Here is a 27,595-nt window from a genome sequence, read left to right on the forward strand (position 1 = left end):
CCTAGAAATCAATATAAACCAAAATCAATACTCTTAACTAAAAATACAGCACTCTAAAATATTTAAAATCCCCTTTAATTATATTCAAAAGATGATTTTAATATAAAAACTTCAATTACTTTTAATTCCTAGCATAGTACTACCATACTAGTAATTAAAATTCTTAAAACTCCATAAATAAAATCCTTTATGAAATTCCAGCAACTTTAAAAATCATAAAACCTTCTTTAAACATATATAAACATGTTTAAAATCATAATCTCAATCAATCTCATAGTATCTAACATGCTACTATGGTTTTCTAGTAATTAAAAACCCTAAAAATCCATGTTTCAATGATTAAAACTTCAATCTAACCATAATAAACAAATCTGAATTTTTATTCTCATAATATAATACTTCCTCCGTTTCTAAATAAGTGCAACATTTGCATAGTGTTTACTATTCACAGTTTATACTTTAATTAGCTTAGGTGATTTACATTTTAGAAAAAACATAGTCATGTGTGATCTTGTTAGATTCGTCTGAATGTGAATTTTTTTAATATCAACTTTTTATAATTTTTACTTATTGATAATGGAAGATATTAATAGTTAAAATAATGCATTGGCAAACGTGAAAACAAGAAATGTTGCACTTATTTAGAAACAGAGGAAGTATAATATAATTGATATAGGAATAAACTAGGTCGTTACTAGCCTCCTAAAATCATACAAACCTAACTAAATCACTAAACTAGGTAAAGTGATAAGTAAGGGTCGAAATCCGCATGGACTAAGGAACACCAAAATGTATTGATAAAACAATAAGCTAGACCGGAATCAAGTCGAAAATTGTCAATAACCAACTAAGAACTATGAAAAAGCTACATATCAAAGATAACTAAAGTTAGGAGATGGGATTAAACACCAACTAATCATGAAATAGGCATAAGAATATCAAACATAGAGATAATACATGAACACTACTTGAATTAGCTATTGACCCAACACACAACTCTCATCTTACTCTCATAGGCGGAGAAATCCTCAAAGACATCAAATAAGGACTCTCATCCATTACTAACATATCCTGAGATTCAAAGTAACCCAAGTCAATAATAGAAATCAATAGGTCACACTCTCATGCCAACCTAAATCAATCAACTCCATCTAATAATACATTCAAGTGATCAAAGAGAATGCAACATAGATTAGAAGAGCTAAACAAGCAATAATTTAATCACGCAAATCTATAAATCCAATCTCAAATGCCCAACTCAATCATGGTTGGGTTTTCACCCAAACCCTAACCAACAAACTACTCTATAAATACAAAAATGAGGACTTTAAAGAAACTAAACTTTAATAACATGGTAATAATCATTAATCTAACATTAACCTAAATAAAATAAATCATAAATAATTAAACTAATCATGAACAACTAATCTAAGAAAAACAATTAAAATAAAACAATAAAAGAGGAGATAGAGTAAGAAATGCTCATTGATTAATGGTTGAAAGTTCCAATACAAGTGTCACCCTTGAATCTACAATCTTCCACATTTCTTTGAGTTTTCTCCCTTTTCTCCCTAAACTAAACTATGGAGGTTAAACCTCTTTTAAAACCCTAAAAAGTAAGAGTGATGAGAATAAAAAACTAGGCTAAAAAATAACTCTCCCACAAAATGTGGGTTATGTGTGTTTATACTACTCCTAAATTAAAAGAGAAAAGAAGCTAAAAAATAAAAGAATAAAAGAAAAGGGAAATAAAAGAAAAGGAGTGAAAAGGGAGAACAAAATGAAAAGGAAACACGTGAACTACAGGCTACAGCAAGTAGTGAGAAAAGAAAGTTGAAAATAGAAAAATTGAAAAAAAAACAAAACTAAAACCCCCAGACCCATTTCTTGCTTCTCTCTTCTTCGCTGCTCTGAGTACACCGCATCATCAACGACGCTCCTCATCATCAATGACTCCACAGCATCACCATCAGCAAAATCGTGGCCTTTAAATTCGCTGCATCATCAATCTTCATCATTGGCGCTAATCGTGGCCATTGATTTTCATGGCTTCAATTCGATTTTCCTGATGTTCAATATTTGCCATTGATTTGCTCCAATAAATGACAACCCTTGATTGCTTAATGTTAATGACTATTTGAGCACGTTTTTTATCGAGCGCCCGCTCTTAGCTCGCTCCAAAATCGCTCATACATTCTGGAATTTCTCTGTTTTGTGGCAATTTCAAACGGAGCGACCGCTCCGTTTAACACAGGAGCGCCCGCTCCCTTTTGTCTTGGACAGATTGCGGAGGTGATGTTGGTGGTGCTGCAGGCCATGGTGATGGTGGTGCTGCGGTGTTTGGGGGTAAGGAAGATGGTGGTGGATTGGGGTGGTGGATTGGTGTGATGTATTGGGGAATATGGTGGTGTTGTATTGTGGTATAGCAAAAGCTTAGTGTGGTGTAGGATATGAAATAGTGTGGTGGAGGATAAGTTCTGCATTATAATTTCAAATCTCACACCATAGCTCCAATATGCTCACTTACAAGCAACATCAAAACATGGAGGGAGAAACGAGACATGTACAAATAATAATAACTAAAAGGAAAGAATAATAGAGAATTAAACTAAACAATCTATAAATTACTAAAACAAAGAAAATACATAAATTATGAAATTAAGAGCTAAAAGCTAGGTAAAAATAACTAAAAACTCTAATTAAGCTACAAAATATAAAAAGAAGAAATAAAGACTAAAATAGGTAGAAATTTATGAAAATAACTATGAAAACAATGTAAAAACTACTCCTAGAAGTGACATAACTGTCACTTATCAATAATATAATATGAATCAAGATTATTTATTAAAATAGTAAATTAAACCCAATAATCATGATTAACATTAAAAGAAAGCATAAAAACATAGTCTTCAATGGAATCTTAAGGTAGAAGAAAAGAAAACAACCACAAGAGGAAGAACCAAGAAGGCACCGGAAGTGTAGGAGCGCGGCAGCAGCACACGACGCAACTCACGGTGGTTTTGGAAGGCTTGTGACGTTTCTTGTTGAAGAAGAAACGTTACTTGATGAAGAAGAAAGAAAGAACTTGAAAGAGAGAAAGAGAGAGAGAGAGAGAGGAATGCCGTGAGATTGGGTAAGAGGAGAGAGAAAATAATTCTTGTGTGGGGTAAAATAATTGGGTGTTAGGATATTTATAAAGACTTCCCTTTGGGCTTAGGAAAAGGAGATTGAGCTTATTGAAAATTGATGATGAATAGGATAAACAAATTAGAACTTTTATCATCAATATGACTCATTTTCCTTATGGGGTTCCTCAAGTCCATTAGATTTCTTTTCCAATAGAAATTAGTATTTAAAACTTTTATCAAAGCATACTTAACTAAAATATTTTTAACTTTCTTAAATCCTTAAAATAATTTCATTTGACTTTTAAAGTAGTCAACCTTTTTAAATAGTCAAATCATTTTCAAAGTAGATTATGTTTAATATAAATATATAAATACTAAAATATATTTATAAAATCTTTTAAAATTATGGGGGATTATAGGTGTAGGTATGAGGAAAGTAATAGGTAAGTAAAAGATGTTTATTGGAAAGATTTTAATATATTTCAAGATATTTGAGAATACTTTAGATAAAAGATGAATTTTTATAAAAGATATTTTGAAAATGTTTTAGATAATTAATAGAATTAAACATTATTAATTAACTCCATTAACGAAATTGAGCTAGAAAAAGGGTATTAGATAATGCGCTTTTATAAATCTATTTTTAAACGGTTTTTGAAGATAGGCTTTTATAAAGCTATTTTAAAACGTTTTCGAAAGTGGGCTAGAATATGATTTGAGCTTGAAATAGTTTATTTTGGACGGATTCTTTATTCGACCCAGACCATTTAGATCGGATGTAGTAGTCATCACAAGGTACTAAAATGGGAAGTCATATTTATGTGTCTACATGAGGGGACATGCCTCTAGATTGTTTTTTTTTAAAAAATTTAGGGTTAAAAAGCTTATATAAATAGTTTAGGTTCCAATAAGCTTACACCCACATCAAATAGATGTTTCTTGGTATGTTAGCTCAAAGATACAAGGGGCTAATACTTCTACAATCCAACTGAGGACAAATTGTTTGTTGCTTGAGATGGTGCCTTTTTGGAAAATATATTGTTTTAAAAAAAATAAGTTGGAATGATGTTCTTGAAGAAATTTGAGACGAGCAACAACTGGACATGGTTCACACCACATTAGAGGTAGTACCACTTGATATATATTAAATTTAGGAGGAAGTGCATTCCAAGCAAGCCCTCTTTCGTGCTAACATAATATGATTCTTGCAAAGATCCACAATATGTTGTGGATGCTTCTATTGTTGTTATAGCTCCACAAAGGTCTGATAGGCATAGAACTCGGCCAAAGAAATACTTCGATTTCTCGGTGATTGAAAGTTACAAAATCTTACTTTTGAAAAACAAGTTATGATGAGACGAGAAAAATGACATTATTTTCTTCCCCTAATATCAAATTTGGTTAGGTTGTAATTGTCGAGAGAACACGTAGAAAATTTGTTATTAAATTTCTCATAGCATCTAAAAATACGAGTTGAAAGTGATGCCGCTGCTCCACCAAATCCCTAACCGTACTCCTGTTGTACTTCCTCCGTTTCATAATAAGTCAACACTTACTATTTAACATTTTAAAATAAGTGAAATATACCTTAAATGAGAAAAAGAAAGTGACAAAATGACAAGTGTATCCATTACAAACGTATGTAATTTACTTTTCTCTATTCTCCTTGTGATAATGAGAAGGATATTTTATAACTTTGTGGCTTTTGAAAGTAATATTTATTAAATGGGGTTTGATATACATAGCCCTAAGGGCTATGCATAAGAAACAACAGATTCCAGGCATTAACTTAACTTTTCTTATTTCAATGGAATCTAGTATGCATTAATTGATCCATTGAAAGAAGAAAAATTACATCAAACCAAATTGTTGCAACAAAATCAAAGTTACAACCCTAATTTGCCTTCCACCTCACGACACCTTTATTCTCAGAAAAAACCTTTCCACTTTTCACTAAATTAATGCATGGCTTCAATATTGATTCATCAAGAATATAATCTTCAATATTGATTCATCAAGTCCTTTTGAGCTTTGATCAGGTAGTCCAACATGTTTTTCATTTCCTACAAAAGTACTATAATAAATAAATAAAAATTTGTAATTATAACAATAAACTATTGTGACCTAAATTGAAAGTGCAATGATTTAATCACTTCTAAAAATAAAATAATACTAACAAATATAATAAGAAATTTTGAGATTTAAATTTTGACAGATTACCTAGCATTTCAGAGTAAAGATAGGATTTAATCCTAAATCTGCCGCCATCATCTTTTGTTTCTTTTGCTTTGGTGAGGTAGATGTAGCATCTTCATTCATATTATTCAAAGAAAAAACATTTTCTTTGTGAGGACATGTTGGTTTAGTATGGCCGGGCTGCTTACATATAGAACAACTCTTAATTTTCTTCTTCCCCAATTCTTTTCCACCCTGTTCTCGCCTCTTTGGTGGACGACCCTTTGTTTTGCATTTGGGAGGACATAGTACATTCACCCCGCTATCTCCAATGTCATTGTGTAAAGTTTCAAATTCTTCTTTGAGAATTATGTCATCCCTTGTTACCTCATGATTTCCAGTAGTAATTTGCAATGTATCAAAATGCCATCTTTGAGGTAGGTAGGCAGAAGGAATCTTGAAACAATCATTATGCAACAACACCCGAAATATATGACGACAAAGTATACCTCAAAATTCAAAATTTTTACAACTACATAACATTATTGTCCCGTCCCAATAAACTCTACGGGTTATACCCTTTTCCCCTTCAAAAAATCTTACTATGAAGACATTACCTTCCACATGGGTAATAGAATACTGACTAGATGCAGAAAATTCATCTTGAAACTTTTTGAAGGCAAATGGAGTAAAGACTTCAAGAGCTTGACCTTCTAAGGGTGACTTTGTTTTCATTGTGATGGGTCTAAGTGTAGCAACCATATTGCTATGTGAGTGTCCTTGACAAATTTCTTGAACAACTAGGGCCACCTGAAAATTCAAAACAAGAAATTCTAACTAATTAGATCCCTTTGTAAATGTCATAAAAGCATTAAAATACAATTTAAAATAAGAAGTAAACGAACCTGTTTCACAAAATCAACCAAAGATACATGAGAGGAAACAAATCTCTTAATAAAAGCGTTGATGCTCTCTGATCTTCCATTGGTTATCATGCCTCCGAAAAAATTATCTCTAAGATAAGTTGGTGCCCAAAAATATCTCACATTGTACAAGCCATGGACATGTTTATTTTCTTGCAAATAGTACTTTGCAATAATCAGAGTCCAACTACGTTCAAACTCTTCTGGATCAGTCAACTTATACATCTTGTAAAAATCAACACCCCATTTTTGATAATCCTCTCGTAGAAGAGCTACAAACCAAGAGCTAAATTTCGATGTGATATGCCATATACAATAGCTATGTTTTGTAGTTGGCATTTCTAATGCAATTGCTTTAGACATCCAAGGGTCTTGATCAGTGATAATGGTCTTTGGTGGATTCTTCATTATACTAACAAAAGTCTATTTTACCAATGATAAGAAAATATTTAGTAAGTTAAAGCACCATGAACATGTGTGCGATAGATTTTTAAATCTGAGGAAAACAATTTAAATCCATACCTTCATTAACCATGAAAAAGTAGCAGTTGTCTCATTGCGGAGGAGTGCACACCCGAACAAAATAGTTTTTCCATGATTGTCGATCGCAACAAAAATCCCACAAGGCATGTCATATGCATTGACTTTGTAAGTGGTATCGAACACGACTACATCACCGCACTTTTTATACCAATCAAAACTTTGAGCCGGGCACCAAAATAAGTTTCTTTCTCCGTCCATTGTAAAAGCATATTGAAACTTGTTATTCTCCTTATTTGCAGATTTCATATACTCTAGAGACTCTTTGCATCGTCTCCTCCAAGCAATCTCTTAACTTTTCCAAACAAATTTCTAACATCTCTCTCAATAAAGGGTAGTTCACCATGTCCAATATTTTTTTCCAGTTCCAAAACTCGAATTATCTGTCGAACTTCAAGTCCAGCTTCCTTAAACAACAAAATTTGGTTTTTATCTTCAAGGTTGATGTTTCTATTTACTGGGAGAAAACGCATTGCTTCAAGCGCCAACATACATTTCATGATTGTGTTGTTTTAAAATTTTTGTAACATGCCATTCTTCTGGAAAAATATCAAAACTTTTTTTCAAAGTAATGCGCATATGAGCCTTGCATTCACATCTTGACGATTCTTTATTTCTTTGAGGTTTACACAAATCAACTACTTTCAAAGTTTTTTTACCTGCACGATGGCAGTAAAAATCACGTCTAATAGTCCTCCCATGTTTAGTATCTGAACGATCTTTGCGAACAACATAGCCACGTCGTTTTGCATACTTGTTATAAAAGACAAAAGCCTCTTCTTGGGTTTCAAAAGTTTGGCCAAGGAAAGGTTCATCATCATTATTTTCCTCTTCAATAAAACGTTCATTCAAATCAAAATCAAACATTGTGTACTCTGGACAAATTAGAAGAAAACATAGACCAATTAGCCTTCTACCAATATAAATCACAAATAAAAATCTAAGTAATGAACTACTATATGTTATAAGAATCATTCTAAAAAAAAGAACTTTTATTAAGAGACTTATATACTTATTGACTTCATTCTACTTCTAATTTCGAATGGTAGTCTATCAAATACAATATGAGTTTAGGAATCATTCACGTCTAATTTTATTAGTACTGCTACAAGCACTCCATTCCTCCACTAAAATATAATACCCACATCTTCATATCATACCTTTATATTCCTAAAGAAGATAAGATTGTCAACTCTTATAAAATATTATTACTCAAAAGATTAAACTCAACAAAAAAAGAAGCATTTTAACAAACATGTAGTGGGCAACAAATAAATTAAATAATCTGACAAAACTAAAATTGATGAACAATTCAGGCTGAACAAAAATTAATAGTACTACTCAATATACTCATGTATGTCAATTAGAATTGCATAATCCTCATAAACAAAAAGAAAAACAAAAAAAAATCACATTTAACCTTTAAGAATGATGAGAAAATATGTCCCTGTAGTTGAAAAGGTAGTATACTTGCAGAAACTGGAAACAAGGATTCCATGTCTTGTTGCTTGATATATGTGTATTCCAAGGAAGATGAATGGAGAAGAAAATTGAATGAACTTTTTGGGAAAAATCAGTCACCGTGATATTAGTTGCTAAAAGGGCATTAATTGCTTACTAAGTCAGTTTTTCCTATTTCTAGATTCTTTCTCTCCTAGAAACTATAAGAGAACTAGTTAGTAGGCCCGGGCTATGCCCCGATAAGAAAAAATTCATTTATCAATATAATACTTTATGATGATAATACTAAATACAACTTAGCCTGGTGGTTAGAACTTTAGTATATGTACATGAGCTCTCAGGATCAAACCTTATACTACGCAATTTCTTAATTTTTTTATTGTACATAGATTACATGAACTAAAACTCCCTAGGGAGAGCGCCACGTGGCATAGTTTCTTGTTTTCGCATGCCTTTTAATATATTTGTGTTCTCTTCAACTTATTGGCCCTGAACTTATTGGACCTTATCTGAACTGAACTTATTGAACCTGAACTGAACTTATTGGAACTTATTAAACCTGATTAGACCTGCTGATTCAACTTATTGGACCTGATTGAACCTGATTGGAACTTATTGGACCTTATTGGAACTTGTTGACCTTATTGAAACTTATTAGACCTTATTGGCCCTAATTGAAATTTATTAGACCTTATTGAAACTTATTAGACCTTATTAGACAAAAAATTTTGTAACGGAGAAAACGCATTCCTTCAAGCGCCAACATTTCATGATTGTGTTGTTTTAAAAATTTTGTAAAATGCCATTCTTCTGGAAAAATATCAAAACTTTTTTTCAAAGTAATGCGCATATGACCCTTACATTCACATCTTGACAATTCTTTATTTCTTTGAGGTTTACACAAATCAACTACTTTCAAAGGTTTTTTTACCTGCACGATGGCAGTAAAAATCACGTCTAATAGTCCTCCCATGTTTAGTATCTGAACGATCTTTGCGAACAGCATAGCCACGTCGTTTTGCATACTTGTTATAAAAGACAAAAGCCTCTTCTTCGGTTTCAAAAGTTTGGCCAATGAAAGGTTCATCATCATTATTTTCCTCTTCAATAAAACGTTCATTCAAATCAAAATCAAACATTGTGTACTCTGGATGAATTAGAAGAAAACATAGACTAATTAGCCTTCTACCAATATCAATCACAAATAAAAATCTAAGTAATGAACTACTGGATGTTATAAGAATCATTCTAAAAAAAAAAGAACTTTTATTAAGAGACTTATATACTTATTGACTTCATTCCCACTTCTAATTTCGAATGGTAGTCTATCAAATACAATATGAGTTTAGGAATCATTCACGTCTAATTTCATTAGTATTGCTACAAGAACTCCATTCCTCCACTAAAATATAATACCCACATCTTCATCTCATACCTTTATATTCCTAAAGAAGCTAAGATTGTCAACTCTTATAAAATATTATTACTCAAAAGATTAAACTCAACAAAAAAAAAGAAGCATTTTAACAAACATGTAGTGGGCAACAAATAAACAAAATAATCTGACAAAACTAAAATTGATGAACAATTCAGGCTGCACAAAAGTTAATAGTACTACTCAATATACTCATGTATGTCAATTAGAATTGCATAATCCTCATAAACAAAAAGAAAAAAAAATCACATTTAGCCTTTAAGAATGAGAAAATATGTCCCTGTATTTGAAAAGGTAGTATACTTGCAGAAACTGGAAACAAGGATTCCATGTCTTGTTGCTTAATATATGTGTATTCCAAGGAAGATGAATGGAGAAGAAAATTGAATGAACTTTTTGGAAAAATCATCACCGTGATATTAGTTGCTAAAAGGGCATTAATTGCTTACTAAGTCAGTTTTTCCTATTTCTAGATTCTTTCTCTCCTAGAAACTATAAGAGAACTAGTTAATAGGCCCGGGCTATGCCCCGATAAGAAAAAATTCATTTATCAATATAATACTTTATGATAATAATACTAAATACAACTTAGCCTGGTGGTTAGAACTTTAGTATATGTACATGAGCTCTCAGGATCAAACCTTATACTACGCAATTTCTTAATTTTTTTATTGTACATAGATTACATGAACTAAAACTTCCTAGGGAGAGCACCTTTTAATATATTTGTATAGATATGACTTGTTATTAATGCTTTGCCAATTTTGTATCCAATTTTTATGTTTTACTCATAATAGAACGGAAGAGGTATATGTTACCCAATTAAGTAGGGCGAAAGTTCGGTGTATGGTTTGGATTAGGGCCTAATCCAATCCGATCCGAACAAAATTTGGATTTTAATTTTCCAACCCGAATCCAAACCAATTAGAGTTTGAATCCGATCCAATCCAATCCGAATTTTAATGCTCTAAATTGGATCCGATCCGAAAATTCGATTTTTTTAAAACTCTAGTTTCTCGATGAAATAAATCAAGCACAACGGTAGCCTAGTAGATTTAGGAAATGAGGAATTAAGTTTTGTTAGGATTCTAGGGGAAGGGTGGAAGTGCTACGCCTACTAGGCTATGGACTATGCCTTTTTTTAGAAAAAAAATAGTTAAGCACTTAACCCAATCAAGATACATGATACAAGGCATATTACTATTTAGTTATATTGAATTTTTGGATCCAATTACCCTCAATCCAATCCGATCCGAAAATCCAAATTTTCAAAAAATCTTAATCCAAATCCAATCCGAACACATTTCAAATCCGATCTGAATTACTAATTCGGATTGGATTAGATTGGATTTTGGATTTTATCGGAATAACTTTCACCCCTACAATTAAGGTCATCTGTTATCGTAGATTAAACCACATGTTGTGACCTTCCGAATGAATTGATGGTTCTCGCACTCCACATTAAAAATACTTTCCTCTCTGTGTTGAGAATTTTGTGTATCATTTTCGAGAGGAAAACTGGAATACGCAAATACTTCATCCCATATTCGGTATTCCCATCTAGTCTTAAGTAATTATGGTGGAGACGAGGCCTTTCAAGACAAAACTTTGCGTCCTTTATCAGAGGGGTCGTTGTGCACGCCAAACTTGTACCTTTGCACATGGAGATTTCGAGCTTCGACGCCATCAGAGTTCTCCCACTGGTAATTTCATCATCTTTTTGTTTTTTTTACTCGGGTTTTTCAGGGTTGAATGGTTGCTTTTTTCAATTTAGGGTTACTGTTCCATTTTACCGCTATTTGGTAATTCAAGTTGCTTATTCTGTTTGGTGTTCATTATGTATGCTTGTACATGCTTGCAAATTAATCATGTTACTGGGCATTGATGTTATGAATTTGATGCTGATTCAGTTTATTAAGAGGCATGGTTTTTCGCCTCATGGTAATGACTTGACGAGCTGCCTAATTCCATAATGTTTAAACATTAAACAATTTATGTTCAGAACATGTACGATGTTGTATAAAGTATATAATTTTAAATGTTTTATATCAAACAACAAATGTTCTATATAAAAATTCACCGTCGTATATGATTAATATAGATGATATGATACCTGATTTTCATGTACAACTTTTATAATTCTGTATACAACATTAATGGTTCAATATATAACATTTGTGGTGTCATATACGCCATTTAATAGTTCTAAACAAAATTTCATCCATAGATGTATCCTATTGACTTTTTACCCTAATTAGAAACTAACTTTGACCTTGTTTAATAACTAATATGTAAAGATAAATCTCGTTATTTTAATTATCATTGGGTTAATCTGAGTGCATCTTTTCAGTTTTTTTTATAGTTTTTAATAATGTATTAATTTAAAAATATCATAATGGTCAATGCATCTCTTCAGAAACAGAAGAAGTATAAGTAGAGGTATGATTGATTTGGCTGTATCACTCGTGGCTTTGAATATTTTATCATGAACATTTTCACTTTCTATCCCGCTTAATGAGAATAGTTGACACAGACTACTCAGCGTGTTCGGAGGGCCTTAAATTTTAATCGAGTCTGTTTATGGAGAAAATTTTAAATTTGTTGTCTTAAGAACTGCCATATCACGTTAGCAGGAACTGCTGCTGGTAAATTCTGTTGAAATGATTATCAGCTGATGGTCTTAGGTTCGATTTGTCAGAAAATATGATGCTGGATTTTACATTGCTAAGGCTGATTGTGGATTTGATGTCTGGATAACTTTTTATTCAGCCCCAGTCTATATTAATGGAGTAATGTTTGAAGGACCAGCGAGTGATTTTTACTCTCCCTCAAAATGGAAAATTTTGGAATGCTCCTTCTATTAGGCTCTGCCATTTATTTTCTGGGAAGGTAATGGTATTAATTCCAGCAGTGTTGACTTCATTGTGAGTTCGTAAAAGGTTTTCTTCTACCAAGGAGGCTCCTTCAGGGACTGCTGGAGTAGTCCGATATCTTCATTGTTGTCTTAACACATGGCACCTGGGAGAAATCTGCTCTGCTGATTATTTAGCTTGCTTCTCCAGAAGACCAGAATGCATCCATCCTTTATCCATAACTTCCTTGATGTATCACGTGTTTGCTTCATATAAGGCTATATGCTCAAAGTCAGGTGTATTTGTATCTATTCGTTGTATGCTGGTGATGTATCTGTGACACCATTGGGAATGCAAAGACACTATTTCTGTTCATTATTGTGTTATCCATCATTCTTTGGGAGGGTAAGGTTAGCTTTGCAATGATTCATGTCACTCTATTGTTTATAAAGAGAGATTTATATTGAAAAAAATTTGCACTTTGAGAATTCTATTTTTGCTATACCAGATAGGCGACTTAACAGGGACAATGACTTGAGGATTAAGCTTGACAGAAAACGTTCTCCAAATTATAGATGTTCCCCTGGAAGAGATGCAAAGGAATCACGTGCATATAAAAGTAAGCATGCTTTTGTTCTGTTTCTTCCATATTGGTTCATTGGGAGTACACAAACATAGATTAGTATACATGTGAGTTTTGATATATGGAATAGTTGATTGTGGTGCTGAATTAATTGGTGGTGTCGTGTATTTTTAGCTGACTTGTAGGCTTAATGGCTTATATATCCAATGCCAAAATTTTGCAGGTTTTAGTTCCAGAGAGCCAAGTAAAAGAAGGTAATTCTTGGAATTTTTTTTCCTTTCATCTGGTTTAAGTGGTTTTATATGTCTAATACCGGAATTTTCTAAGGTGATGAATCCTGAATGTCTCATATGGCTGGGATATGGTATGTATTTATAATTTTTTAGGGGAATAAATTTATAATCATAAAAAAATAGTAGTCAAACCTTTTCCTGCTTGCAAGTAACGAATGCTTCAAGGCACGGTGTTAGACCTCTGTTTTCTGATACGCAAGCTGATCCTGAGGAAGTTTGAAGTGTCATATCGTGTGTGTTATAATTATATGTCACTTGTGAAGTTAGTATTCCTATGACTAGAACACCACATGTAGCGGACCTTTACATTTGTGGGACTGCAAAGGTTAATGTATATGCAACCTTTTGATGGATCAATTTTAGCACAGAACATGATTGTAACACTATTTGAGAAATCTTGCAAATGTGTTTACTGTGCTATTATATTCTTTCCTGCCTCATAATTTTGGTTGCATACTCGTCCATTTCAGCCTTTCGCCCGTTCTTTTTTTTGTTAACTTTTTTTTTCTTCTCCGACATAAGCATTCATATGACAATAGCCAGCATTGTATAATAATTTACAAAATTTGAAATTTGTTTTTTTGTTTGGTCCATTCTTGTTATATTCTCATTCTTCGAGGATAAGAAACCAGACATGCAGCTGACATGCTATACAAATTAAGAGAGAAAGCTTATGCACAACATAAATTAGAGGCTTTGAGCTTGTTGGGTTTCTTGGGTAAACCTAGCCAAAGGGCTGATCTAGGCTTGTACTGCTTGGATCTCCCCCAACTTAGTCATGGTAATAAACCTATCATGATCCCCAAGTACAAGTTTTCTTTATTGATTTTGCTTAGAAATTTGGCCTTGAGCAAGACTAAGATTAGATTTGTTGGACTAGCTCTACTCAAGAAGTCAACTTTTTTCTAAAATTTGGGAACATAACAACCCATTCCAAAATTTGAACTATTTTCTCTCTTTTTCTTATCCCCTGTTTTCCCCCATTCTCATAAATATTGCAACACCCTTTCTTACCCTTTATTTGTACACAAATCCTCCCGTACCCAACTCTTTTCATATCTTCTCCAGTTCATTATATGCTATTCAAGTACTGCTATGAATTAGCCTAGTTGTAGCATCGCTAATAGCAGAAGTTAAGGAAGAAGAAGATGATTTGATTAATATACTGAAATTACATCAAATGTAAGTCATATTGAAGCTTTTAAGAGGCTTGATTTTTATCCCAAATGAATTCTTAAAATGATGTGATTCTTTATGGAAGAATTCACTAGGTTTGGGCTCTTGATGTAGTTTAGTGGCTTTATTTATGAAAGTTTGGATTTTTATGGGTTTATTTAATGTAACCTTGAGTATACTGGCGTATTTCGTCGCAATAACTCGATTAGTAACCGGATATGAAGAACTTAGGCGTGTTTCGACTCAAAGTTCAACTCGGGTTTTTGTGGATTCACTCCTGAAACTTTGTGGATTCTCTCCTGAAACTTTAATTCACAAGAATTAACTCAAAATCAAACTAACTATTATTATGGCCGAAAAACTCATATATATAGTACAAGTTTCCTAAACCTATTAGAACTAGTAAAGCAACTAATAAACTTATTTATCTTTATCTTAAGGATCAAGATAAATAATATCCTATATATCACACGCCTATTACTAATATAATTAGTAAAATAAGACTCCTAATTAGACTCTGATAAGGAATTAGACTCCTAAGTATAATAGGATTCCTTTATCACTTAAACACTTAATTAAAATAAAGCTGAAATTAAAACCCTAATTTACATAGAATCCTAACAGAACTAGAATTCTATATAACGACTTTCATTTCATATCAAACTCCCCCTCTAGAAAAAAACTTGTCCACAAGTTTTGTTGTAGCCAAGCAATCATCCATGCGCGAAAACCATGATCCATTAAAATTAGAGCACGACTGGCAAACAACAGTAGAAGACACGATACTGTTTGATATGTGTGACCAAGACTAACCGAAGGATAACCAAAATCAGTACGAGTGGCGCCATATGGTGGTACCCAACACGTCTTTGGAGCCTTGGGCGTACTTGGGGCAGCAATAGGCGCACATGGGGCAGCGAAGATCAGACCTTTGGGCGTGGGACAAACCAAAGAAGCCATCGGTAAGTCACTTTGAACGTCCAAGGATGGAGCATGGGGAGTGGAGCAAGTCAAAGTTTCCTACTGGATGGGCGCTTTCTCTGACGAAGGAACAATAGTAACCAAATCATCCGAATTTACCTTCTCGTCGGCCAACAATTGCTTGACGAACAAGATATATTCTTCCTTAGTCACGTATTCGTCATTGGGACATTGATGTTCTTCATGACCAAGTCCTTGGCACTTCAAACAATGCACCTTTGTAGCACGTTCCAAGGTGGAGACTTTCGTGTTTAGAGCAGCCAGTTGAGCACGGATAAGTTGCAGTTCGACGTTGGTAGCTTTAAGGGCGTCGAGCACGGCTTGGTGATCGTAAGGCATGGTGTGCGGAAAGAGAACATATCACGTCAAAGGGGATGCTAGGCGCACGAAATAGGGCAGCAGCACGGCTGGAAGTTTAACGCTGCACAGAACTCAATACTTGTTAGAAAAGTATGAAATTTTGACACAACAAACTTAAAGATGTTACGAGTCCAACGAGCCAAAAATCATCAAATTCCGATAAGTCACGCTCTATCACGCGCCGTCGCAAGATAGTCGTGTCAAACTGGGCGACAGAAATTTGACGCAGATGTATTTGATTGCTGCGACTTCGTCACTGGTCCAAATATGCTCAAATTTTAACACAATATAGATCTCTTTGTTAGCTTTCCAACGAACCAAGAAAATCTAAATTCCGACTTGTAACGGGTGCATACGAACAGTTTTACCGAACTGGTAGCAGAACTGTATCAACTTCGGGGTAGTGGATCAGCAGTAGGCGGTGGTTGGGCAGCAGCCACACCACTTGATGTGATTCTTTATGGAAGAATGGGCTCTTGATGTAGTTTAGTGGCTTTATTTATGAAAGTTTGGATTTTTATGGGTTTATTTAATGTAACCTTGAGTATACTGGCGTATTTCGTCGCAATAACTCGATTAGTAACCGGATATGAAGAACATAGGCGTGTTTCGACTCAAAGTTCAACTCGGGTTTTTGTGGATTCACTCCTGAAACTTTGTGGATTCTCTCCTAAAACTCTAATTCACAAGAATTAACTCAAAATCAATCTAACTATTATTATGGCCGAAAAACTCATATATATAGTACAAGTTTCCTAAACCTATTAGAACTAGTAAAGCAACTAATAAACTTATTTATCTTTATCTTAAGGATCAAGATAAATAATATCCTATATATCACACGCCTATTACTAATATAATTAGTAAAATAAGACTCCTAATTAGACTCTGATAAGGAATTAGACTCCTAAGTATAATAGGATTCCTTTATCACTTAAACACTTAATTAAAATAAAGCTGAAATTAAAACCCTAATTTACATAGAATCCTAACAGAACTAGAATTCTATATAACGACTTCCATTTCATATCATAAAAGCTCACCAGAACAGTCATCGATTTTCAGCCTGCCTTTGCCTCTCTTAATTATCATTATGCGTATTGATTTCCCCCCTTCAAACTCCGTAGCTTATTCTCCAAGCTACCCATAACTAACTTAGATAATGTCTAAAGCAACCCTCCCCCCAAACATCCACCTTGTCCTCAAGGTGGATTGTTGTCGGTTCTCGGCCTTGGCAATGTGGGCCAATGCTAACTGCAAAAGTATCATAATAATGCTTCCCTAGAAGTTTAAGGACCTTTTTGTTGAGCCTTTGCTGAGGTTGTCATGGAAGAATAGAGGTTTGGATGAGGTGAGAGGAGAATATAGAAAGGAATTTTGGTCTAACTTTTAATGTAGTGATGAGAAGTTGAGTTGCATGATTTGTGTTGAGAAACAAAATCATGAGAACTGAGTTTAGTATGTGAATGGAAGGGTTTGAAAAGTGTGTTTACAATATAGTGTAGTTGTGAGCTGAAGACAAGAAAAATGGAAAGTGAAAAATGGGAGAATAGATTGTGCTTGGATTTAGTAAAATCAGATTCAGGCCCTTTCACCTTGCTCCCTAGTGGGCTGAAAATTTTGGGTTTTAAAGAAAAAGGGTCTTGAGTTGAAGGGTTGAAAAATGGGAGTTAAAAAAGTGGATGTGTTGTTTGGGTTCAGAATGAAGTCATGAACATAGCTACAAGAGGGCCTTAGCTCCTTACTTTTGGTTGCATTGTCAACTTCTAGACATTAGAAAAAAGTAGGTTTATATGAAAATCCGCTAGGTTGGTTGGAGTTATTAAGGTTTATATATTCGCGGTGGAGCCTTTAGTTGATAAAACCAGAATAAGACATGACATCAATTATAAGAAATTTCAGAGCACGCACCCCCCTCCCACCATGACTACAGGTCTTATATAATCCTTTTCACCATTTACGATATTACCTCTTTGAGTCTCTTCTAGATTTGAACCATGGTTCGAAAATATGGTTTTGGTAATAGTCGTGGAAATAATAATAATTTTGCTAGAATGGAATGGAATGGATACGTTTATTGCGTACGCATCACAGTTGTTGCGGTTTACAATGTCAAAAATATGGAGTCAAATAGTATAATGGAATAATTAATGCTAATACAACGATTAATTTTTAATAAACCAACCTTTCAATTATTCTTGAATAATGCAACCTTTATACCTTATTTACTTATAGTGAGTCAAAATGACTTAAAATCATCTAAAACATTAAATGTTTACCATAACTTAGAGAAGAGGAAATGAGGAACCTCATTATAAAAGGAGGACAAATGAATCTATATAGCACGATACTATGGGGATTGGAGAGGAGTACATGCTGATCATGAAATGTATATAGTCGGTAATAAAGGGTTCTAAGTCTAATGAACTAATATGTAACTTTAATAAGAAAAATTTTATGGCAATGCTCATGATATGGAACTTCATCTATAAAAATGTCTTATTCCTCATAAATTTAATGTCTTATTCCTCATAAATTTCCATTACTACTCAATACCACATCTATAGTAATGGAAATTTATGAAGATATAAAGCAATGTTGCATGAATAATCATTATTTTGGACATTAGGATGAGAATCTATTCACAAATTTATTGTTAAAATTATTGTTCCCTACGCCACAAAATAGTCTGAACACTTTTCTTTTTTGGCATGGTCCTACTCTTATTGTTTTGGTTTTTTAACACCCTTTTGGCCTACACTCTATCTCTATCAATAAAATATACCCAACTTCCTCTCTTTTTCAATGGTAAAATACCTCACCAACTCTTATGTCATCTACTTTTAAATAATTCAACATTTGATAACACTATAAACACTATAAGTCATCACTTCAAACTGCGTATGCTGACGAGTATTCATATCTTTTTGGAAGGAATTCCATTACCACCATGTGTAACACTTATCATATGTTTTATATTTAATATGTGCTTACATAACCTTTTTTAGAGTTGTGTTATGTCAAAAAATTTGCTTTTAGTAATCTATTATTTGATCCATAAAATTCATAACATGACCTTAGCATTTTGCAAATATCCAATCCATTTAACTCAAGGGACTAAAGTATCTTATTTTTTAACTGGAAAGGGACTACAATATCTAAAGCTGAAACTTCATTGATCTACAGCGTCGTTTTAATATAGGCTCTACTGAAAGCAATGAACTGTTGTTTTAAGCTATGTACTTAAGCAGCCCTAGAAAGAGAGAGAAAACCATTATATTGACATGATCAATTTGCTTTAGAATTGGAATCACATTCCAAGCTATATGTCACAAATTGCCCTGATTTCTCTACTATTTGTTATGTATTGCATCCTAGCAGTCCTCATTTATCTTCGATGTTTCAAAGACTGAACTGAGTGCTGTTTTTTATATTTTATGTCTTTGTTTTTCCCTCTGTTTTCACTGTATTTTACTACCTCCGTTCCTTTTTCATAGTTACACTTTCACTTTTGAGTCTTTGACACTATTCACAAATTTCCCTTTGACTATCATTTGTGATTTATGGTTAAGAGAAAATATAGTCATTTGGGGTCTTGTTTGATTCATCTCGATATGTACTTTTAGTATATCAAATTTTTCTGGTTTTTACAAATACAAAATTAGAGATATAAAGGCTCAAAGTAGTGCATCGTCATGCGTGAAAAGTGTAAGTGTAACTATTAAAAAGGAACGGAGGTAGTATCTAGGAGATTCATGCAACTTGTGATGATGTTATCCCTTTCCTAATTTAAGTATATTCTGAATTTCTGATAGTCCATTAAGATTTCCTTCGAATATTATGTTAGAAAATTAAGGATACATGAGCATATGGATGGTCCAGATGATTTATCTGGGGGTTTCAAAAGCCCAGATGGATCAGCAGATATCAGGAGGGATAACATGCATGCGCTGTCAAATTCCAGAAAAATGGTTGAGGATGAGGTATAGAGAGCTTTATTTTCACTGTGTTTATGTTTCTTTCTTTTCAATTTCTGTTCCGTTTTGCTTTTTTCCTTTTGGGTGTATTTTTTCGTATCTGAATTTTAAAGTTAAAAAAGTTCATATATGGCATGCTCCTAATTTTCTTGCAGCTCAAGCAAGTTCAATATGAGGTTGATGTGCTGTTTAACCAAAGAAGTGAGATGGAGGTTAGTTTTAGCATTAGTCACTTATTCTCGTTATCTTTTTTACTTGCCGAAGTCCTCTTCTTGTTTAAGATTCGAAGCTCTCTTATCCATTGTTTGATTGCCTTTGTTATACTTTTTGTAATTGCTTATATATTTTTTAACCCTAAAGAGTTTGAATATATCAACGATATGCTTGTTTGTTTATGGTGTTGTCTGGATCAAATTTTGTTTCATGAAATGCAAACAATCGATAAATTATTTTTGGAGCTCTTTTCTTTTCTATATCAATTTCTTTATGGTGGGGGTTAGTTGTCTAATGCGTAGAGGTGGGATCGGCTTATTGAGAATTTTTTTTTTAATTTCCTTTAGTTTAGTTTAGTTTTGTTTCTGTTGGAAAACAAAACGCTATATGTGTTTTTTTTAGTATTTAATATATATTAAAATTCTTTTATAATGAGGATAATACCCATCTGATACAATACTTTACATTTCTTTCACTGAGCGGGTGGGAGGTGGAAACAACAAATGGATGAAGATTAAACATGTTGTTCAATTTGTCAGACACTTTATTGCAAAGTCATATATTGCCATGTGTAATCTGCGTATGTTTAATTAATCTAAAGTAGAGGACAAATTGATGACACAATCGGTTTCATGTTGTGATGCTCGGATTGAACAGTTGACCCTGTTGACCTGACCCTGAATACGGGTCAGACCTGGCAAGAAGAAAAAAGGACGTAGCGAATGTACTATCTATAGCAGGGGCGAGAACATAAGAAAATCATCAAATTGAGGGTTCAAGTAGTAAGCTTTGGATCTTATATTGCAAGAGTAACACACTATATTAAGAGTTGAATCATTGGGTCTTTTATACTACATGTTAGGGAGATTCTGCAGGTGCTTTTTTTAAACACCAACCATTGCTGGACTGAATTTTGGCTGCCTATCGAATTTCTCTTTTCTCTCTCCTGTTTCCTTTATCTGTCATGTCTTTGCTTTCTCTCTCTGGCTTGTTAATCGTGGATAGGGTAAATTAAAGTCATTTGGATACTAGTGCTTTTACTTTCTGAATTTCTATGGTTAAGTTTGCATATCCCTGTGCAACCTTTTCTTCTCTGTTTTTTCTGAAGACAAGTTACTACTGCTCCTTTTCGGATACATGGTAGGATATTTTTTTTCCTAGCTAGTATACTTTCTATAACCGAATCTATTTGGAGAACATAAACACGCAGATTTTACAATAAAAAGCATGTCCAATCCCTGAGACTATATCCAAGTTTTACATTCTTCAAAATTGTGTGCCCAATTTATGATTATAACGTTTCAAACTCTGACACCATACCCGAGCCCGAGCATCAAATTATTATCACTTCTCATGCATATCCCAATAATACCTAGTTTCAATACCATCAAATTATCATTCATCATAACAGAAGTTTGCATAATAAAGATCATAACTTCCCATCAATATCCCACTTCGGGCATTTTTTCTGTAAATGTCGAGTCACTTTTTTCCAAGCACATTTTCTCTTTTCTTTGTTCTTGAACTACATGAATCATGAACACTAACTGGCCTTACTCAGAATCCATTCATAACTTTCCGGAAAAAGAATGATGTCAATTTTCAAAGCCAACATACAGACATTAAAAATGATACATCTAAGTTCAAGTGTACATCACTAGGTACAAATTTTGAAAAGCCACGATATGAAACTTGAAGCAAATTAATCGGAAGTTAATGGAGTAAATGGGATCAAATACAAGGGGGCGGCATGTAATAGAACAAATGCACATCTAGCTAATTTTCGAGCATGCAAAGTTGGGTCTGCAGTTAGGTAGCAAAAAAAGTGGGAACTTAAACACAATCTCACTGGAGACGAATTGCTCCTTGAAGCTCTTATTAACATACCCTCATGCTTATCCAACAAACTTCCAGAAACATCTGTGAAATTTTCCACTATTGAGAGTTGCATTCCTTGTTTGAGGCTGGTTGGGTAAATGGTACCTTTTTGAGCAACGAAGCTTCATCCTATAATATTTGCAACATAGGTGGATGCACATTTTTTAAGGAGCTCATGTGATGAGGAGAGACAGAGAGAGATACAAAGAGGAACCCATGTGATGAAGAGAGAGAGAGAGAAGATCTTTAACCAAAAACAGAAGTGTTGCATTTGTTTAGTAACTTCTCGCAAAAGAAAGTGTTATACTTATTCTAGAACAGGGGAAGCATGAAACAAAGATGTCTGTTTCACTCGTATCCTCTCTTTGAATATCTCCCTTTGTTTAAAACTTGATCAATACCTTTATTTTTTCTTATGATCCAAATTCCTGTTTTTGGACAGTCTCCTTAGAGATGACTATACTAATGGCGTATTGCAAGTATATTGAAACTAGACGAAAAGAAAATTGTTGCAAGTATTATATTGTCAAACAGAAAGGGTGCGTAAAATTAGAAGATTGAGAAGGATCCATGTGAACATTTTTTTATCTTTATATTGCAAACAGAAAATGCGACTTTTTAGAACTAAAGTATAGATGTACATTTTAAGAAGTAGCATAAATTGTTTTGAAAAAAAATGTACTGGTTAGAAAAAAAAATTGACATTTAATTTATTTTAGAAAGTTGCATGCCTTTCTCATACAAGTGTCTTTTCACTAGATCTCTCAAAATAATTGCAAATATAGCAAGGGATCACTGAAAATCCGCAGGAAGTCATATAGCCTCTCTTCAAGGAATAGGGATCTTGATGCTCTACTTGTACTATTTATAATTTTGGTGTTATGAGTTAATCATGCAGTCAGATTAGCTGCTAAGCAATAATATGTTGCTCACAGATTGAACTGGAAGAAAGGGTACAAGAAGCAGATAGTCTCTCTTCTAAAATTAGGAATCTTGAGGCTCAACTGTCTGAAGAAAAGGTTAATTCCGAAAGGTAACTATATGATTTATGGTTTTTTAATCCTGCTTTACGCCTGATTTTACATCTGAAATGATTTTTACAATGATGAGCTGCAGAGTCAGCTCAAATATTACGAAGTTCGTTAGGGCACAAGTTCATCACTTTCGGCTGCAAGATGGGTTAAAGAGGCAAGTTTAGTCACACAAATTATTCACGCATGCACATGTGCATTTATGTATATGTGTATCTATATATATTTCTTTAAGATTTGTTCTTTTTCCCTTTTCCGGGACTTTAGAAACTGCTCTCTATGCTTGCTAGGCACAAGGTTTTGTGCAGACTGGCCTCTCTAGATCCTGCCGGTGGTAGGGCTCACAATGTGCTTGTCGTTACTTGCTGTTTGTTTATTTCCATGATCATGTAAATTAGGTCACAGGTTCAACTTGAGCAGCTGGTAGGGGAACTTGATGTACATGGTATACCAATTGGTGCTAGTGAAGATAAGTTGAATGTCAACATTATTACTGATGAAGAAGTTCTAGAATTAGAAGACTCTGCTTCTCCTGCTGTAAAGAAACAGCTACACAGTAGCACGAGAGCCTCAGAAGGGTCAAAATCAGGTAATGTACATCAGTTGTGTATGATGGCTTCATCTGAGATCAATTGCATCTGCTCTATACTACTATGCTTCACATATATGTAAACTAATATTTCCCTATATGTACCATTCAAAAGATATTCCTTTGGAATTTGTCTTGAACAATTTGCATTATTCATGAACACTATCTGAGGCTTGAGTTTGTAAGGTTTCATGTATGAACTGTTTGAATAGTTCAGAGACGATGAAACCTACTTCCTCCGTAATTTTTAAAGTTCTACTATATTGACTATTTTTATGATTCACATAACCTACTTTGACCATATTTTCTTTACTAAATATATAAAATAGTGCTATCATGTAAAATATTATTCGATGTGTATCATGTATATATATTAAAAAAATATCACGTTTTTTTTTTTTAAAAAAAAGTGTACAATTATAGATATTCAGTTGGCAAATGTGAAAATCCCTGCTACAACTTTTTTTTAAAAAAGGGGGATGTACTGATTTTAGAATCATTTTCCTTGATATAGCTTTTTACGAATGTAAATCCTACTTTACTTGCTTTTGGAACTTAAGTCCACTATTTATTGATTTTGAGCAAAATCGAAACTCATGCAAGTGGTTTCGTACTAAATTGCAAAGTGAATTATTCTATGGAAAACCGCTAAGTAAGCCGTCAACCAACATATTCGGAAGTGAAAACATTAAAAAATATATTAATTAGCGAAATTAACTAAAAACTGCTATCTATCAGTTAGCAGCTTCTATGGATAAACCACTAATGTGGTCTTGTTTTGTGTAAATCACTAACTTAAGGCCGTTCAGTCTCATTGTTATTCTACAGAATTTTTTGTCGGTGTTTTTGTTTTCAAATTCTATAATTATGATATACCATAAATTTAACTCAACAGTAGTCATATCCTTTTTAATCACAAATATGTTAATAAATAACAAATCCGGAAATAGTTTCCCATGCTTTCTGTTTCTATAGTTTTCAAAGTAACCAGAAACGGATTTAAACCCGATAACTAACATGCTTTCAGAATTTAAATTTCTCCTTCAGACAGAATGGAAGAAAGCAAATTTGGGTTTGGATTGCTACCTTTCTTAAGTTACTCCACTAGTGTATCATTAGGCCATGTACTACTCAAGTATTTGCAAATTTCAAATTGTGGTATGCAGGGATGTGGTTGGGCCAAGATTTCACACATCAAGAGGGTAATTTACCTTTCACCTATCTGATAAGACCAATTCAACGAGGGGTCGCAGGGGAAGGAGGGAGGAGTGAGAAAGAGGAAGAAAACGAGGAAGGAACCATAAAACCGGTAAAAGAAAATAAAAAGAAATCTAATCACCAGTCAAGTCGGACCATTTTGTAAACAATGAGAAATAGTTGGGACCACTGAGGAATAAATAAAAGTTGGGATTGAAAATGGCTGAACGCTTATTGTTGGGACCTAACCTATCAATTTTTACCTAAAACAATTGATTTCGCGTACTCAATCATTCATGGATGGGATACTGGACCTCAAGTTCCAAACCATGTAAACTGGTATATATATTTTCTGTTTTAGTTATATGGAGATTGTTCTGGATTTAGAGATACTATGTGGTAGCCCCTAAACCCACACCCAATACAGATCTCTACTGCATGCATTTTCTTTTTCAAATTCACAAGTTACCTGTATTATTGTCTTTATTGAAATCTTGGCTACCCTTCTGTTAGTACTTTGTTAATGATCTTTGATATTAACAAAATTGACCTCATAACCTAGATGTAAGACAAAATTCAGGAGATGCTATTATGCGACATGAATATCACTGCTTCTCCACCCTGGCTCATTCTCCTGCATCCCCGACAATGGTCTCTGTCAGTGGTCCTTGGCCAAAACTTGATGGGGACCAGCAGCCACTAACTAATTGAGAACTCGGTAGCCAATGAACCTCTGCCTCCTTATGTTTTCCAACTCTCTCTCATTTTGCAATTCCCTCGTTATATAAGTTACCATGCCATGGGTGGGAATCACCAATTCATTAGTGCATGAGTCAATAGTTGTTTCTGGCTCCCTGGAGCCACTAGGGAACACTCTTAGTGGCTGGACCCTAAAAGGGTGCAAAAGTTATCTGGTGAGGACAGGGGAAGCTGGGGATGGGCTAATTATTGATTTATTTTCATCACAGCAAACTTAATGAACACTATTGGCAAGGTATGCGTTAATGAAGAATCAGCTCTAAATCTGTAAATCAAGCATTGTTGATGCAAACAAATTATGCAAATGTGTTTTATGATTTTTAATGGCAGCAAATGTGGCAAGAGTAGATGGCGCCAGAGTTGCAAGTTGTCGGAGGAGGTCACTTGTGCACTTTCATAGTCATCGAGAAGCTAAACTGGGGAAAGAGAAAAAGCACATGGCAAGAACATCTAATGAACGCAATCCCCAATTGCAATTTAAGGGTTCTAAGCACTTCGATCCTTTGGATAAGGTAATATTTTATTCTTTTCTTATTTTCTTCCCCTTATCTCTTCCCACTTCCCAGTAGTTTCTTACAACATTTTTGCATGCGGACATATTAATGATGGAATTTTGAGCTTAGAGGATTGCTCTAATTGAGACTACTTTAATTTAATGAAGCTTTTACTCAGACTTGCCAAATGGATTATGGATCAATTTGCTTGACTTACATTTATATTCTGCAGAACGACGTGCTTGTACTATATACGATAAAAGCAAGATCTTACTGATACTTTTAACATAAGTTTATAAATCCATCACTTTTTCTTTACCTTTTTTTTTTCCCCTATCTTGGATGATTTCCAGCTTAAAGTTTCAGAGTCAAATCTTATGGTGCCACCAACCAGCATGGCTGCTCATGCAGTTGATGACTTCATTGAAGTGGAGACAGAAAAGAACCCTGAGGTGCTAGGAAGTCCTAAAAATGTGGATAATGGCTTGCCATATATAATTCCTCCCCTTCCAACTGTATCAGAAAATAACTACTATCAGGTTTGTTCATCTAAATTGCTTTTAGATTTGGAATTTTAATTGGGCTTTATGTGATTGCGTGCTTGCATGAACTTTGTATTTCATGGGGTATAGTTAGCACTGGTTGTGTATAATTCTGTTCTACTAATATATGATTTCTAGAGCTCCTGATACTAGCTGTTAGAACAAGTAATCTGAAGAGTGCTGAGTTAAACTGCTTCAGTCCCTTGCTAATTTTGTTTGCTTTGATGTAGTATAAGGGTGATGACGGGAATGTTGATGTGGATGGATCCGAAGAAGAGCCTGAGGAAGTGGATATTGTGTAAATATCATGTTAAAGTTTATACTTTATATTGTGTTAGCTTTTGTCTCGTGCTTTTGGCTTGTGTTGATGGTAGGATTTTCTAGAAAAATCAAACATCGGTCAATTGTTAAATCAGTCATTAGCGAGACGCTTAGTGTAATAGAAATTTAGTCGTTTCCCGGAGTTTGCTTCATAGGAGTATTCCGAGCTCGTAGCTCGCACTATAATGCTGCTTCGTGGACTATGCTAAGTTTTAACTTTTGCCTGGTGGTGCTGGGAGTTTCTTCACCCCTTCTTACTATAGTGTTTGCCTTAAGCATTGCAGTATAAAGATCACCATTTGCAAATAATTCAACTTCGAACAGTTATAACTTTTGATCCAGAGGTTCGTTTTTGACATGTAATATATCGTTGGAAAGATCTTGAAGTCTAGTTTTCAACCTAATCGAAATTAAATAATTATCTTTTTTGTGTAAAATCTTATGGTCAAAGTGGTGAAGATGTATCATATATTGCCACAACTATCTTTGAAAGGTCATCCAAGTGTCTAAATCTTATGTTCTTCTATAGGAGTATAGAGTACTTGCCATTACATCAAAAGACAGAATGACTCATGAAGGTAACTAACTGATAAAGGGATCTAAAATTGCACAACTGTAATTTAAATGGTCTAAAAACTAAGTTAAATGAGATTTAAAATGCATCTAAATGATAAGTTAATATCGACT

At 33.9% G+C, this 27,595-nt stretch overlaps 2 protein-coding genes across 5 annotated transcripts; one reads left to right on the forward strand and one right to left on the reverse strand.

The window, feature by feature from the left end:
• Positions 1–5,348: 5,348 nt before the first annotated feature.
• Positions 5,349–6,967, reverse strand: LOC130590172 (protein FAR1-RELATED SEQUENCE 11-like). The gene is made up of 5 exons (XM_057392192.1): positions 6,749–6,967; positions 6,469–6,628; positions 6,209–6,429; positions 5,921–6,113; positions 5,349–5,812 (listed from the first exon to the last, which is right to left on the reverse strand). The coding sequence occupies exons 1-5, from the start codon at positions 6,965–6,967 to the stop codon at positions 5,349–5,351; spliced, it is 1,257 nt and encodes a 418-aa protein (XP_057248175.1).
• A 4,124-nt stretch (positions 6,968–11,091) lies between these two features.
• Positions 11,092–27,155, forward strand: LOC104903335 (zinc finger CCCH domain-containing protein 13). 4 transcript variants are annotated; one of them, XM_010691352.4, is made up of 13 exons: positions 11,092–11,365; positions 13,023–13,133; positions 13,321–13,351; positions 19,755–19,890; positions 20,040–20,096; positions 22,911–23,008; positions 23,092–23,163; positions 23,405–23,595; positions 24,623–24,667; positions 24,762–24,797; positions 25,876–26,063; positions 26,399–26,584; positions 26,818–27,155. In XM_010691352.4, the coding sequence occupies exons 1-13, from the start codon at positions 11,239–11,241 to the stop codon at positions 26,887–26,889; spliced, it is 1,350 nt and encodes a 449-aa protein (XP_010689654.2). In that variant the 5' UTR covers positions 11,092–11,238; the 3' UTR covers positions 26,890–27,155. The 4 variants fall into 4 exon arrangements, with proteins under 4 accessions (XP_010689654.2, XP_010689657.2, XP_010689658.2 ...); XM_010691355.4 differs by lacking the exon at positions 24,623–24,667 and having other exon boundaries at positions 11,093–11,365; XM_010691356.4 differs by lacking the exons at positions 24,623–24,667; positions 24,762–24,797 and having other exon boundaries at positions 11,093–11,365.
• Positions 27,156–27,595: the final 440 nt, after the last annotated feature.

This window comes from Beta vulgaris, chromosome 9, assembly GCF_026745355.1.
Source record: "Beta vulgaris subsp. vulgaris cultivar EL10 chromosome 9, EL10.2, whole genome shotgun sequence".
In the NCBI taxonomy this organism is placed as follows: Eukaryota; Viridiplantae; Streptophyta; class Magnoliopsida; order Caryophyllales; family Amaranthaceae; genus Beta; species Beta vulgaris.